Consider the following 16687-nt stretch of genomic DNA (forward strand, 5'->3'; position numbering starts at 1 on the left):
TGGACAAGATACATTTTATACATCTGCAAATAAATATAAGTAACCCATAACCCACTCTTAGACTAAAAATAACAAATTCTGAATATCTTCAGGTCAAATGTAACTCAGTACTGTTTTATACATTCAGTATTTCTTCAAATAAGATTATCTTTTTCTAGAAGTAATCACAAAGCCTAAGGAGATTTGCAGCAGTGGAAAGGATTTTTTTCTCCCCTGTAATGAACAGATCAAAAGCTTAATCCCAAGGTCTGTCTCTGTGTCCAAGGATAATTGTGGTGTGAGTCACTCCAAGTGGGTTTTTTCCTACACACTCAAGAACCGCAAGGCATGGCAGCAGGGTGGGGGAGACATAAAATTTTAAAAGTCAACAAAAGAGGTCACTTTCAGCAAACTTTGTATCCTGGAAGGGATGCCAAAAACGGGTACTTTTTTATATCAGGCACCTAGGAAAATATGTACTGATTTTGCTCCAGGCCACTCAAGGCCAAGACTGCTCTTCAGAAAGGCATCTACTCCCATTTTCTTGGTTCCTGATCTCTTGGACACTGGCTTTGCAAAGATCATTATGAGTCTTTTGACCCACGAGTGCTAGGTTTAACTTTCAGGTCAGCAAGAACTATTAAAGAAAAAATTATCCATGACACTAGTTAAAATAGTGAGGCAGACTTTATTCAGGGAGACTTTTACTATAGGTGTAGGGACTACTGCAATGGGGTTTTGCAGTAGGGGAGAAAGATTAGGCTTAGCTCTGAATATAACAAAGAAAAGTGGGAATTTATAGCCAAGGAGCAGAGTGAGGGTCAGTGGATAGAAAATTACCAATGGGAAACATCAAGGGTAAGGGGAGAGTCTGGCTAAGCCAACCTAACAGGATGCTTGCTGAAGGCAGGCCAGGGTGATCAGGGATCACTTGGGGGTTGGTGGAGGAAGAGGAACCCCGGGCAGGGGGAGTCTGGCTAAACTGACTTAGCAGGATTCTTGCTATGATTGGGCCATGCAAAGATAGACACAGAAGTGCCAAAGTTGAGGCCTAGTTGGGAAGAAGATTCTGAGACAGCTGGCTTCAGGTAGGGCTTGATCTGGCAGATCCTTCTGTAGCACCAGGACCCAATTCCTCTCTTAGCGTCCTGCCTTCATTCTTAGCAGACTCATCCATCTCGTTCTGGGATGGCTGCTGCAATTACTGAGATTTTTCTTTCCACACAGCAGCAAAAAGAATCTGGGTTCTAGTGTTCCCAGCAGAAGTCCTATGCTTTCGTCTGGTTAGTCCAGCTTAGATAATGTGCCTGCCTCAACCGTCTTTGTGGTCAGGGGATAGAATAACTGGACTGGATTAAGCCAGACCTCAGACCTGGGGTATGAGGGGTGGAGTCAAGTTCACAAGACTAAATGACTCAGAGTTGGGGTGAGGGGTGGCTTTTTAAAGGGAAGTCCAGAAGCATTGATCGGAAGAGGGGAAGGAGTAGGTAAGGGGAAAAATCATAGATGATAAGCCTATCTACACCTTCAGTGGCTTGATTATCACAGCTGGGGCATTTTTATTGAAAAACAGCCCTGTATACAGTAGCAAGAATCTTGGGGTTGGCCTTCATAATGGAAGACTTCAAGTTGTTCCCAGAAGATCTGAATCAATGTCTGAAATGTGACAGCTCAGATAAGAATTTACATGGCTGCCTCAGGACTTATTTTTTTGAAAGGTCGCAAAAGCATGGAAATAAATGTCAAGTTGGAATTATTTATTACTCTTGTACCTCGAGGTCATTTCTAGTGAGTTTGCTTTACCTAGTGAGGTAAGCAGGGGAAAAGCTTGTTTTTACACTAAGGGAAGAAATGAATGAAGAAATGGAGACTCCTATTCCTGGAAATTCCTGACACGCAGGCTTTTGTATTAATCAAAGAGAGTGCAGAGCAAGGTGCAAGAGGTAAGGAAAATGAACAAAGGGTAGAGAAGTAAAGTTTCAGTGATTCAAATAAAACTCAAAGCTGTTAAGGGAGTCTGCAAAGAACTCAGGAAATTGGTCATTACAATTTTTAAAATAGTACTTGAATGAATCCGGAATGTCTAAACCTTGGTAGGGTCCAACAGAGTAGGTGGGGCAAGACGAGGTGGGAAGGGGGTGAGGAGGTGGCGTGGGAGGGACCAGAAAGAGACCAACTGATAAGGTGGTTGGGAAGAGAAAAAACAGTGAGAGAGGGAAGGGTTGGGGGGGGGGGAGAAGAGGAAGCAGCAGGGAGAGGAGGAGGAGGACGAAGAAGGATAAGGAGAAGAAGAAGAAGAAGAGAAACTTGGAGGATCAGACACCATAATATGAAAGGCACACAGGTGGGAGGAAAGGCAGGGGCACCCAGGCAGAGAGAACTAGAGAAGCAATTTGAAGATGAGAGTCTCCCTGAGGTCAGAAAAGCGTGTTTTCTTCATCCTTGTCCACCCATTTCCTGATGCAGGGCCTGGCTCTTATGCTCTTATAGTGAAAACCAAGGCAGAAGAAGCACGCAGAGAAGGATGCCGGGAAGCTGGAGGGGGAGACACAGGGATGGGAGGTATGCAGTAGTTCAGGCTAAAGATCGAATGCCGGCTCTTAAAGGAGTAAACATGAGTAAATACGTTGGAAGGCAAGTAAAATTTTCAAGTCTCCACGCTATAGAAGCCTCTTACAATATGGGGGGAAAAGGTAGTATAATTTCTGAAACAAGATTGAGCCTAGAGTTTAAAAAAACAAGTCTTTTTCATTTTTTAATCACAAAAGTAATACATGTCTGTTGTTAAAAACTTCAGTGTTTTAATACAGAGAGTAAAATGTGAAAGTCCACCTCTGGGAGCTGGGCATCCTGCCCCCTCTCACTTTTTCAGGCTTCCCTCTTTCAGTCATTCCTTCCATGTCCGACACTGATTCCTCCTTTGACTTTACCATCTCCACCGCCTTACAAACATGTTCATGCATTTCCTATTCCTTTTAAAAAATGCACCAAGAAGGGCTCAGCCTTCACTTCTGTGGCATGTCTGCCCCATATACAAATCGTGAATTAAATCAGGAGGGACATTCTACAAAATACCTGACTGGAACTCTTCAGAAGTGTCAAGGTCATGCAAATAAAGATGGAGGAGCTGTCCCAGATTGGAGGAGACAAAGAAGAATTGTATCTCAATGCAGGGTATACCCTGGACTGGATCCTAGACCGGGTATTAAAGGAAACTCTCCTGATGTGATAAAGAGTGCATTAGTTATCTGTTGCTGAGAAAAATTATCCCAAAGCTTAGCAGCTTAAAACTACAAACATGTTCTATCTCATGCAGCTTCTGAGAATGACTTAGCTGGGGTTCCTCCTCAGGGTCTCTTGTGCTGTTTCAGTGAAGTTGTTGCCTGGGGCTGCAGTCTTAGAAGAGCTGACCGGACTGGAGGAACTGTTTCCAAGCCCACTGACCTGGCTGCTGGCAGATGACCTCAGTTCCTCACCATGTAGTTCCTCACCATGTAGCTCTCTGTTTTTATTTTGGCCGTGCCACTCCACACAGCATGCTGGATCTTAGTTCCCCGACCAGGGATCGAACCCATGCCCCCTACAGTGGAAGCATGGAGTCTTAACCACTGGACCACCACGTAAGTCCCTAGCTCTCTTTATAGCCTTGCTCATGACATACTCCCTCACACCCCATCACCTGAGTGAGTGATGCAACAAACACACACACCAAGATGGGAGCTGCAGTGCCTTTTACAACCTAATGTGGAAAGTTTAGGTACATAGAGTTATTTCTGCTGTATTCTATTGGTCACACTAACCCAACCCAGTATAACATGGGAGGGGATACACATGGGTGTGAAGACCAGGAGGTGGGGTTATCAGTGGTACTGGTGGTATCTTGGAGGTGGGATACCACAAAGAGTATTTACCAAAAACTTAAAGCAAGCATCATACGTTAAGGTAGAGCATTAGAAGCAACCCCAATCCAAGTGAGGGACCGAGGGAGTAAGACAAGGATGTCCACTATCACGGCTATTCGCAGTGCTTACTCAAGTGTGAAAGAAGGCTCTCCTTCTCTTTAAGGATTATCTGTGGTATCTGGCATGTTTGACCCTGACCTGTTCTTCAAGTTGAGTCCTGGCCAAAGGAGACAAATAATGTTTGGGTGAGACTCTGGAGAGCTAGGCTCCTTTGACGAGACGGTGCCATGTAAAGAACCTTTCTGAAGAATTAGAATGTTAATAACATACAATGCCCTGTAAAGATGAAATCAAACAAATGGTGATGGGCATCACTCTATTTAATAAAAAGTCTTCTTAATCTTTTCTGTATACAAAGTCATAGAAGCTGAATAGTATACAAATTACCACACACTCGGTGGCTTAAAACAATACACACTTATTTCCTTATAGTTCTGGATGTCAGAAATCCAAAATCAGTTTTACTGGGCCAAAATCAAGGTGTCAATAGAAGTCCACTCCCTTCTGGGAGGTTCTAGGAAAGGATCTGTTTTCTTTCCTTTTTTTAAATTGTGGTAAAATAATCATAAAATTTACCATCTCGGGACTTCCCTGGTGGCGCAGTGGATAAGAATCTGCCTGCCAATGCAGGGGACACGGGTTCGATCCCTGGTCCGGGAAGATCCCACATGCCGCGGAGCAGCTAATCCCGTGCACCACAACAACTGAGCCTGTGCTCTAGAGCCTGCGAGCCACAACTACTGAGCCCATGTGCCACAACTACTGAAGCCCGCATGCTTAGAGCCCGCGCTCCACAACAAGAGAAGCCAGCACAAGGAGAAGCCCATGCACCGCAACCAAGAGTAGCCCCCACTCGCCACAACTAGAGAAAGCCTGTGCACAGCAACGAAAACCCAACACAGCCAAAAATAAATAAATAAATAAATTTTAAAATTACCATCTCAACCATTTTTAAATGTACAGTTCAGTGGCATTACATACATCCACGTGGCTGTGCATTCACCATCATTCATCTCTGGACCTTTTCATCTTCCCAGACTGAAACTTTGTACATGTTAAACAATGACTCCCCATCCCCCCTCCTCCTAGCCCCTGAGCAACCACAATTCTACTTTCTGTCTCTATGACTTTGGCTACTCTAGGTACCTCATACAAGAGGAATCATGTAATACTTGTCCTTTTGTGACTGTTTCACTTAGCATGTCTTCAAGGTTTGTCCATGTTGTAGCATGTGTCAGAATTTCCCTCCTTTTAAGGCTGAATAATATTCCACTGTATTTATGTACCATGTTTTGTTTATCCAGTCATCCCTTGATGGACACTTGGGTTGTTTCCACCTTTTGATTATTGTGAACAATGCCTCTATGACATGGGCGTGCAAGTATCTCTTTAAGATCCTGTTTTCAGTTTTTTTGGGTATCTACCCAGAAATGGAATTGCTGGATCATATGGGGAAATCTATATTCTTGTCTTTTTCATCTTCTAGAGCTGCATTCCTTGCTTTCCTTTGCACATTGTCCTTCCTTCATCTTCTAAACCATCAGCACAGCATCTTGTCCAGTGGTCACATTGCCTCTTCTTCTGTCTCAAATTTCCCTCTGCCTCTCTCTGTCATTGCATTTAGGACCTACCAGGATAACCCAGGATAATCACATCTCAAGATTTTTAATTTAATCATGTTGCAAAGTATCTTTTGCCATATAAAATAATATTCACAGGTTCCAGGGATTAGGACCTAGGTATCTTTGGGGACCATTATTCAGCCTACCACACAAGCTAATAGAAAAAGCAAAAGTAACATAGAAAACTATCATGAAGAGAAAGAAAGCCCCATAGAACCCCACTGTCCCTAGAGATCATCACAGGAAATAAATAGTATGAGACATATTTTTCTAGATTTCTTTTCATGCATATACTAACACATGTATTTCATTTATTTCCTTTCCTTTTTAAAAAATCAAAAATGGGTAACATTTTACACAGCCCAGCAACTTGTCTCTTTCATTTAATAATGTATCTCTGTAGCAAGCTCTTTAAGAGTGAAAGAAATTTACTTTCATGTTATGTCTTCTTTGATGTAAAAATAGCAACTTTCCAGTAAAGCAAGTGAACTTTTAGAAAAATTCTATTTGAAATCATCTCCTAGAAATGTCAATGTTAACTTTAATTCATAAGAGGAAAGAGGTATTTTGAATCAAAATAAGGGTAGAGGCTACTTAGAATTTAGTGTTTTGGGTAAATTAGAGAAAGGGCACCCTAGTTATATGTGCATACAGCATGAAGTCCTTGAAGATTGAATTACCTTGTGTGGTATGTTGGTATGAGAGTCAGTGCTTCCATGGTGTCAATTTAAATTAAGCATCTGGTTTCAGGGGTGGAGAGATCAGGAGACCTGGATGGGAATCCTGACTCTGCCATCAACTAGCTGTGTGACCTCAGGCAAGCTGTAGCCAATCTCTGGGCCTCAGTGTCCTCATCTTCGAAATGAGAGAATTGGCCTGGAAGTTGTCTCAACTAATGATCTTTCATTCTGCACTTTGGGAAGGGCACTATTTTAGCAGGTTAGAGACCCAGTTTTGAATACCAAATCTTTTACAGTCAGCCCTCTGTATCCGCGGGTTCTACATCAGTGGATTCAATCAACCACAGATGGGAAATATTCCCCCCCCAAATTCTAGAAAGTTCCAAAAAGCAAAACTTGAATTTCCTGTACACTGGCAACTATTTACATAGCATTTACATTGTAATAGGTATTATAACCTAGAGATGGTTTAAAGTGTACAAGAGGATATGCATAGGTTATATGCAAATATTACACCATTTTAAGAAGGGACTTGAACATCCTTGGATTTTGATATCCTCGAGGGGTCCTGGACCCAGGACAGGATCTGGGATCCTGGTATCCCCCTGGGATACCTTGGGATGACTGTACTAATTTGCTGTGATCTTGAGCTAGACAGCTCTATTGGGCCTCAGTTTATTCATCTGTAAAATGAGCCGGCTGGACTATTCTCAAGATCCTTTCTAACTCTCACATTCTAAGACAGTGAGTCTCAAACTTCAGTGTGCCTAAGAATTCCCTAGAGGTTTCTTAAAATGCAGAGTCCAATTCAGCAGGACTGGGGTGGGGCCTGAGATTCTATATTTCTAGCAAATTGCCAAGTGAGGCTGATGCTGGTCTGAAGTGTACACTGAATAACAAAGTATTTGGATTTCGAACTGTCAGGAAACTTTGTTAAAGACTTGGAAATTGGTGAGAGATTAGTGTGTGGGTGGAGTACTGGTCTGGGGATTATCTGGTGCTGTGGGGTATGCACATTTGCTTGTCTTCTATTGTCCAGCTCTGCAAAAGCTAAGATATAGACTATAGATGTAGAATACAGAATAATGGGATGAACTTTGTTTGACAGAGGCACAAGTGATTTCAGCCCTGTAGAAAAAGATAGCTCTCAAACATTACTTTTTCTAGTCCTACATGATATCAACCAGTTTTGCACAAGTAGCAAATTTCTTTCAGTATTCCTGATTGCCCATACATATGTGTTCTTCTAAATCTCCTTTAAACAGGTTTTACGTTTTTGAAAATTATACTTTAACACCACTGTTCCTTTGCAATTCATTCATTGATTCATTCATTTATTTATTTATAGCAAGAAAGACTTGCCAGGGATGGGGAGGTTACAGGGTGGAATACATAAACTCTAATAGGAAAGTGGGTGGTCAGGCATCATGTTTTCCTGACTCCCAGCCCAAGAATCAGGTGAGGAAAGCACACTTTACCTCCAACTTTGGCCAGGTAATTCCCCTCCCACAGCTAGACCACGGATATGGTGGAAGATGGCTTAACCATCATGTGGTCCATTAAGGATCAAGAGGTTGAGAGAGGAGGAGGAGGCTGTAACTACGATGTACTTCGAACCGTGGCCTCGGGATTCCTCCAGTGGTCTTTACACCACGTGCCGCCTAGGGACACTAAACTGATGAATTTCACACGCCTGCTACAATTGTGAAGAATTTTATCCTTGGATATCCAGAGTTTTGCAGCCGCTAGACGCAGGGTGGAGGTCTGGGCCCAAGGGCGGGGCTTGGGGCCAGGGGGCGGTGCCAGTGACCGAAGAGCGGAACCCGCGACAGCCGCCCAGCGGCCCCGGCCTCAAGGAATGCCGGGAGTCAGGACCAGGCCGCGCTCTTCCTCTTTCGGCTCCGCCCCCGCCTGTCTGTGTCTGCAGTGGCCGCCATCGATAAAGTTGTTGTTCTGCCAACATGGCGGCGCCCGTGGTGACTGGCCGGGCCGTGTTCGCCTAAGGTGGGAACCGAGGCGTAAGGAGCCGCAGGCCAGAGCCTGTGAGCAGGTAAACCCCTGACCCGGGCTCATAGGGGCAAGATACGAGGCCTGATCTCCCCTTTACCCGGATTGGTAGATTTCGACTTGCCGGGAGCCGAAGGGAAAGTGCGGGCTGGGTTTGGTGGTCTCGGAGCTGTGCAGTTTCCCAGCTGGAAAAGTTTCTGAGATTCAGATCTTCAGATTCTTTGAGCCACTGACTCTGTTGACAGCTCTGGACCCTTTCCCAGAAAAACGCATATGTACGTATAGTTTTGTACTCAATTCCCTCTCTCCACCGCTCCACTACCCCGGCTGGTCCCTGGATCTTTGCTCCCGGGGCTGAGGCTTTAGACTCGAAGGACATCCATTGGCCCACATCCTCTCTGTGACCCACAGATCATTGTCACAGCATGTTAGGGCTCTAAGGTCATCAGAGAGCATTTGGATTTACCCCTTTATCTTAAGGAGAAGCTGATTTTCTAGGCAGGAAGTAATTTTCCTAAGGTCACAGAGAATTAGTTGGGGTTTTTTGTTGTTGTTTTTGCACATAGCTCCTTTAAGATTAATTTCCCAGGCACGTTCTCGGACACTTTCTTTTGGGCGCACACTAATGCCCTCGTGTGCTTCTCTGTGTTCTGTTTCTTTGCCCGTTTTTTCCTACTCTGCTAGGTTTCTCTGTCCGTATATGATTGTCATTTTGGGTCCAGTTCTCAGGCCCCTCCCTCTATGGTCACAGGCCGCTACCCCCACCATTCTCAAAAAACTTAACCTTAAGCCCTAAGTGAGGTTGAGATCAGGGCTGACTCTTAAAGAGGAGTGGAGTAATGGGGATTGATACTTTGGAAGGATGTGGAAGATGAGACAAGATTCCAAACATCTAGGCAAGGAACTGGATGTGACAGAGCTAAGGAAGAAAAGGGCCAAGTTGATCATAGCACGAGATATGAATCACACCTTTCACATTCATGGTAGGGGCATGGTCCTCTAATAAAATGGCTGCTCCTTATCAGGAAGAGGCAATGTCCATCAGGGCTTTGGTGGTGGAGTGTCCCAGAGCAGGGCCTGGGATGTAAAGAAAGGGAACTGGACTGAGCTCCAGGGCTGCAGTAAATCATAGCCCTGAGTGCACTTATGGCTGAGTTCCCCTAACATAAAGGGTGTGGACTTTTCTTAAAGGGTCTTGACACATATATTACCAGATTGCTCCCCAGGGAGTTGGAATCAGTTTGCATTTCACCAGGAGTGTATAAAAGTGCACATTTCTTTTTATAACAGGTTTTTACGAATCTGATAAGCAAAATATTTCCTTGTTGTTTTAATTTGCATTTCTTTGATTAGTTGTAAAGTCATTCTTTTTCAGGTATTTGTTAGCCAATTTGTATTTCCTCTTTTCTCCGTCTCCAATTTTTAAAATTAGGTTGTTACTCTTTCTCTTCTCATATGTGAACGCTTTATAGAGAAGGGTAATCTTTTGTTGTAGTTTTGGCAGTTTTCTCTCAGCTTGTTGTTTGCTTTCTAATTTTGTTCGTGGTGGTTTTGATATGCAGGTATTTTACATTTTTTAGAGAGTTTTATTAATATTTTCCTTTATGAAATCTTCCATTGCTTTTATGCTTAGGACAGAACATCCTGCACCTTTTACAAAATTAGTACATACTCATCTATATTTTTTCTTGTTTTATGGTATTTTTAAAAATTCTTTAATCTATGTGGGATTTACTCTGCTTTTTGGTTTGAGGTGGGGCTCTAATTTGAATCGGTCCCCCATTCATTGAATAGTCTATCACTTTCTAATCTATTTGTGCTTTTTGCTTTATGAACTTTAAGTTCTTTAAAATACCCAGATCCATTTCAGAATTCTCTAGTCTATACCATTGGTTTATGTACAGGAAAGGTTATTAGTGAGCCAGGTATTATGTAAACATTTTTAGAAAGCTTATTGTTATGTAGACAGGGAATGTTGTTATACGTTTTTTATAATTTGGTGCATAGTATAAGAAAGTTATAGAGACAGGATTAGAATTTTAAGTGAAATTAAGATTCCTTCCTTCATATTGCTCATATTGGTGATCTGTCTGCACTCTTTGGTATTTCTTTTTTCACAATGGCTAACCAGCATCGAAACAAAAATTTTGAGAGGATCAAGAATTAATGCCAGCTTAGAAATAGAGACACAGATGTAGAGAACAAATGTATGGACACCAAGGGGGGAAAGCGGGGGGTGGGGGGAGGTGATGAACTGGGAGATTGGGATTGACATATATACACTAATATGTATAAAATAGATAACTAATAGGAACCTGCGGTATAAAATAATAATAATAATAAATAAAATAAATAATAATAATAATAAATAAAATAAAATAAAATTCAAATCAAATCAAAACAAAACAAAAAAGAATTAATGCCAGCTCAGAGTGCCAGTTTCTTCCTTAATTTCTCTCTGGTTTTGAAAGGTCTGTTTTTGTCTGTTTCTGCACTATAGCTAATGCTGTTATGCAGGAAGGCAGAAAGTTTAGGCTATTTAGTCATAAATCTTAAATATTTGATGAACTGTCACCTTAGGCTTTAACACAGTGATAAAACATGAAACTTCTATGAGGTCATTTTTGGAATTCACCTTTGGAGGAAACCAATGAAACATTAAAGTTGAATTTTGATTCGCAGCTAGATGTCTTAGTGGGCCCCAACCTGTGGGTTGTATTCCAGAAAATCATAACACTCATCACTGTTCCACATGTTATATATTTATTTGTTTGTTTCTTATCTGCTTTTCTCTACTAGTATATAAGTGCCATGAAAGAAGGGACTTTGTTTTTGTTCACTGCTCTATCCCCAGTGCCTAGAATAGTGTGTGGACCTAGTGACACTCAATAAATATTTAGTAGGTGAATGAAGAACTAAATGGATAAGCAGTCTTCTAAATAATGGTTATTTCCTGGCTCAGCCTACTGAGTATACTTAGCTTGTAGTATGTATGAAGAACGCTAATCTTAGCTCAGAGTCTCCGATCTTCCTGGGAGACCTGTGTTCAGATCTCTTCTGATACTTAAGCCTAAGGCCAAGCCCAGATGTGCTTAGAGCTCTTCTGAAGCCTGGACAATGGGAATTAAAGCCTCCTGTACAGACCCTAGGCTGGCCTAAAGGCGAGGGCCGGAGGTGGCTCTGCTGCTTCCCACGCAAGCAAGCTGTGAGGTTGCAGCAGGAGCTGGCCCAGGTGGTGGTCTCCTTTTGTTCCTATGGGGCTTTTGTATCTTGCTGTTTAGGAGCATCGAACACGTTTAATATTTTCCAATTAAGAAGTTTGTGTTTAGCTCAATTGCACTTCTGAAATATTCTTTTCAGGGGAAGAAGTCATCAGAATAAGAGGAAAGCATGTGGACGGGCGGGGAGCGCTGGCTGTGCTGAATGGAAGGATGAGCTCGGGGAGGTTCCGGGCGGCTCACACGGTGTGCTTTCTGCCCTCTCTTTCAGGGCCTTCCCTCCTTTTGAAGAATGGCTCCTTCTTGGCAGAGGCTGGGTTTATATGCCTCTCTTCTGAAAAGGCAGCTACGTGATGGTCCAGATGTCATCAAATGGGGAAGGAGAGTGATTCCAGGATGTTCCAGAGGTATTTACAGTGCCACGGGAAAGTGGACCAAAGAGTATACACTGCAGACAAGAAAGGATGTGGAGAAATGGTGGCATCAACGAATAAAAGAACAGGCCTCCAAAATTTCAGAAGCTGATGTGAGTATTCTTTTATATATATATATATATATTTTTTTTTTTGGTTGCACCAGGTCTTAGTTGCAGCAGGTAGGCTCCTTAGTTGTGGCATGCGAGCTCTTAGTTGCTGCATGTATGTGGGATCTAGTTCCCTGAACAGGGATCGAACCCGGGCCCCCTGCACTGGGAACTTGAAGTCTTATCCACTGCGCCACCAAGGAAGTCCCATGAGTATTCTAAGAGACGCTGAAAGGGTAGAGAAGAGGGACTAAGAGCTTGGACTGGGGTGAGACTGCCTGAATTCAAATAAGTTATTGAGTATGTGACATTGAGCCAAATTTCTGAATCTCTCTGGGCTTCAACTTTTTTTTATCTAAAACGGGCATTGTTAATAGTAGTGCTCACCTGCTTCCCAGGATGCTTGTGAGGGGTAACTGGGATGAGACCAACCTGGTGCTTGGAGGAGTTTCAGTGTGGTGCACATACAAACAAGGTGCATGCAAATGGTGCCACACTGGGCATTCTGGAGCAGCATTTACTGGGGAAGCTCATCAAGACAGGAGCCACAGCAGATGTCAGGTCCTCTGTGGTCCACTGCATGGTGGGGCAGCACACAGGGATCCAGCAGCGTCAGATAGGAGACGCTAGGAGAGGCACCTGGGCCCCTCAGCTGTGGAACTTTTAAGCTCCTGCATATTCTGAGAAGTACCTCCCTCTCTCCTCCCATGACGCTGGCCTCCAGCCCTTTTCTGCCATCATGGCTTGGGAGGTACCAGCCCTTCCCAGATGTGATCTGGGACTGGGGTCCAACCTCATGGTTGCAGCTATATAAGTTAGGGGACCCTTGGCTTTTGGTCTGTCTGCACCAGCTCAGCGCTCTACCTGAATTGTCTTAAGCACTTGGCTGTAGCCACTTTCCATGGAGTTCTCTGCTGGAGGCCAGCTCCTTCTCTGGGAGACCAACCTGCTGGGGATCAGTCTTGGATGCATTAACCCTTACCTCTCGATATTGGTCAAAATGACAAATGGAAGATATGATTTGTTGAATGAAATATTGAATCTGATCAGAGCACAGCACTATAAAATAGAGTTTTACTCTTAAGTTCTGACCATCCTTTCATAATAGTTACCAGTAAAATAATGCTGACCCTTTATGTTTAATTAAAGAGATTAGGCCAAAGGCAAGCAGTTGAGTAAATATATATCTGCACAAGATGACACTGCTTGAATCGCCTTTCCTGATTCTCCACTCTTATCAGACTCATTCTTTCTATGAGATTGATCATTATGAACAATGTGGGTGGGTAGCTATTTGTATTAAACTGAAGGATGGTTTTCGGCATTGGTTACAAAGAAAATCTGGTCTTTAAAGAGATGTAATGTGTAACACGTGAAATGATAAAAAGCAAGGTTTAAATATATTGCATAATTATACAATAAAAGCTTGACTTTTACCTCATTAGGAAGTGAAAATTCTTTGTGGCAACATGACCAGACTAATGTAACTAAATGTATTTTGGAAGCAGACCTTAGGGAGCAGTTTAATTCTCAATGAGGAGCATAAAATTAGCTTTTTTTCTTTTGGTTTAAATTTAGTCACTTCCAAACATTTTGAAGTTGTAGCTTTTTCTTCTTGTGACATTGCATTCTTAAGCGTATGGTTGTGTAAAAACTTAAATGGATCAAAATAAACTGTGTTTCACTAGTTGGGTAAATAGCTTGAGGGACATTTTGGGTCATCCCCTGGTGGCATTCTATGAGGGTTTGAATCAGGGAACGGCAAAGTGGAGAGAGCACTGGATCGGGAGCCTGAGCAGTAATACTGGCTCTGCCCCCAAATCGGTGTGATCTCATCAGCATCGTTTAACCTCTTTGATCCTCAGATTCTTTGCATTGTTTATCTCACAGGATTGCTTTGAAAATCAAATGAGAAAATATGACTGAACCCATTTTATAAACTGAAAGAGGATAAAAATGTGTGGTGTGTCTTTGTCAGGAATGAGAATATGACTAGATGCTGGTGGATTTTGAAGAATCTATAATCAACCTCCCTCTGGTATTAGAGCTACATTTGAAATCCACCTGAATGAGCTTCTAGATGCTGAATATTTTGCCATCATCATCATAATCATCATTATAAAAAGAACTTCCATTTAATGAGCATTTTACTATGTCAGCCACCATCTTTCCATTGATTATCTCATTTAAATCCTGAATCAACCCTGGGGGTGAGTAATATTATCCTCATTTTGGGGGTAAGAAAACAGGCTCAGAGGGAGGTTTGGTAACTTGTTGAGATGCACAACTCACTTGTGGCAGAGCCCAGGACTCAAACCCAGACACGTTTGATTTCTAAACTCATGCTTTCACCAGGAACCTTCTTTTGCCTTGCCTTTGATTTACAGATTGTAAACCGAGGCCAGAAAGACAAAGGAATTTGCCTAAGGTCTCACAGCTAGTGTCAAAGCTCGACCAGATCCCAGGCTGCAGGCTCTTATTGAGTGGTCCTTCCCCCTCCATCCTCTAGACTCAGCGACAGCTTCAGAGCATGATCTATAAAGAGGCAGAAGTTATCTTTCTCCTGATGTTAGAAGCTGACAAAAATAATAGGACCCACTTATAAAAACCATCCATTTTCTATCGCTTCCAATCTTAATTTCTTTTAAAGGCTGAAATTCTTACACTTTTATATAATTATGAAAATTTCCCTTTCAATCAGATTCCTACTCAATTATAGTATAAACTCCCATAATTCCTTCTTTCCACTCCCAGAGATAGAACTCATTTCATTGTCACAGAGGAAAATGACTTAATTCACACAGAAAAGCAAAAGGCAGGGGCAGGCAATAAGCTGAATACCTTTTCTGCAATAAATAAAAATATTCATGAATAGTAAAGAGTTTTGCTAGCAATGCTTTTCTTTTTTAAAAAAATTTATTTATTTATTTATTTATTTTTGGCTGTGTTGGGTCTTCATTGCTGCGTGCGGACTTTCTCTAGTTGCTTCGGGCAGGGGCTACTCTTCGTTGGGGTGCGCGGGCCTCTTATCGAGGTGGCTTCTCTTGTTGCAGAGCGTGGACTTTAGGCGCGTGGGCTTCAGTAGTCGTGGCGCACGGGCTCAGTAGTTGTGGCTCACGGGCTCTAGAGCGCAAGCTTAGTAGTTGTGGCGCGTGGGCTTAGTTGTTCTGTGGCATGTGGGATCTTCCCGGACCAGGGCTCTAACCTGTGTCCCCTGCATTGGCAGGTGGATTCTTAACCACTGTGCTACCAGGGAAGCGCAATAAATACTTTTCTATATATATTCTGTAAACTCAGTTTTGTAGTTCCGCTTAGCTAGTATGTAATGAATCCCTTGATTTTGCTATAAATTTAATCTTTGTTGGATAGACATACAAAATGGATATGTTAATGAAGAAGCTATATGTGGAAAATGTTTTGGGCAACATTGTTAAATAAACGTCATTTTAAAATATATGTCACTATAATGAAAACAAAGTGATTATAATAAAAAATAGGTTTAATGTAAAAACTTTAAAATGAAAAACTAGAAATAGTTTATATCAAGGATTTTATTGTTTTTTTCAGGTCCCAAAGAACTCTGTAACAGCTGTTTTCCCATGTCCCTAAAAATTCCCAAAGGAAAGGCAGTAGGCCAAATCCATTGCAATGAGTAATGTTTGAATCGAGTGGGTAGTCTGCTTATTTCCGATTCTGCACCATGTATCAGAACGAGGTCTTGTACTTCCTTTGAGGGATTTGTTTACAAGCTGAGAGGATTGTCTGTCACTTGCCTTCTTAAAGAAGGAAAGTCCTAAGTCCTCACTAACTCCTGAATCTCAAGTCCTCTCTCATGCTCCTGAGGTTTTCCTAAGAGTTATGGATCCACATTAAAGTGCATGATCAACGTGGGCTTTCCATCCGTTTCTAGAAATCAACAGCAGCTGTCACTTCAGTATTCCAGATTTCCAAGTTTATGTATTATCCAAACTTCTTATTTATTCACTTTTCCCTTCTCTTCCTTCAGGCACCTTTACTTACCACTCAGTGGGTGATTTCCAGAAGATGGGCAGTACAGAGAAAAGTGCCACTCTGGTCTGTTTTGCCACCCTTTAGGGGCCCTGCTAAAGATTTGTTTAACTTCTTTGCTGAAGGAAGTGTAAAGCAAGGGGTCGAATGAGATTTGGAAAGAATCTGATTTCTGGTTTCTTCTGTTCCCCTGATTACAGTTGGCTGTCAATTATCAGTCATGCAAATACTTACCAAAAAATACCTCCCCAGTCCACACACATACCCAAAAGAGTGGTTATGAATATTCTGTCTTGCATTTGTTTTCATTCATTTTGAAGAAGCAAAGGCTTAAAGAACTCTAGTAGCGCTCACGGAAGGGAGTAAGGACAGAAAGAGAAAAATAGAAGGTGGCAAAAAAGTAATGATAACATCAGACAGTCCAGACCCTTAGTGACTAAACAGAAACAGTTACCTGTTCTCTTCCTTTCTTCAGAGGCACCCCTTCTCCCCCATGGGAGGATTTAAGGTTGGAGAGGGGGAACATTCCTGTCACCTGAATAGGATTGGTGAAGTGTGCTGGGAAAAGTGCCCTTCAGTAATAAGTGCTCTGCAGAGGCCTGTTATCAGGCTTCAGAGCACAAAGGCCGACAAACATTTATACAACATTTATTAAACTGGGAGGTGGGCAGCCGGGAAGGGGGGGTTG

General features: G+C 42.4%; 1 protein-coding gene across 1 annotated transcript in view; it reads left to right on the top strand.

The window, feature by feature from the left end:
* The first annotated feature begins 8169 nt into the window (after window positions 1-8169).
* Window positions 8170-16687, top strand: part of LARS2 (leucyl-tRNA synthetase 2, mitochondrial) — a 161112-nt gene continuing 152594 nt past the window's right edge. The window contains exons 1-2 of the mRNA XM_082663515.1: window positions 8170-8293; window positions 11740-11994. Of these exons, the coding sequence (XP_082519641.1) occupies window positions 11761-11994 (234 nt within the window). The 5' untranslated portion in view covers window positions 8170-8293; window positions 11740-11760. The remainder of the gene's footprint in view (window positions 8294-11739; window positions 11995-16687) is intronic.

Source organism: Grampus griseus (assembly GCF_964374135.1).
Source record: "Grampus griseus genome assembly, chromosome: 10".
Lineage (NCBI taxonomy): Eukaryota > Metazoa > Chordata > Mammalia > Artiodactyla > Delphinidae > Grampus > Grampus griseus.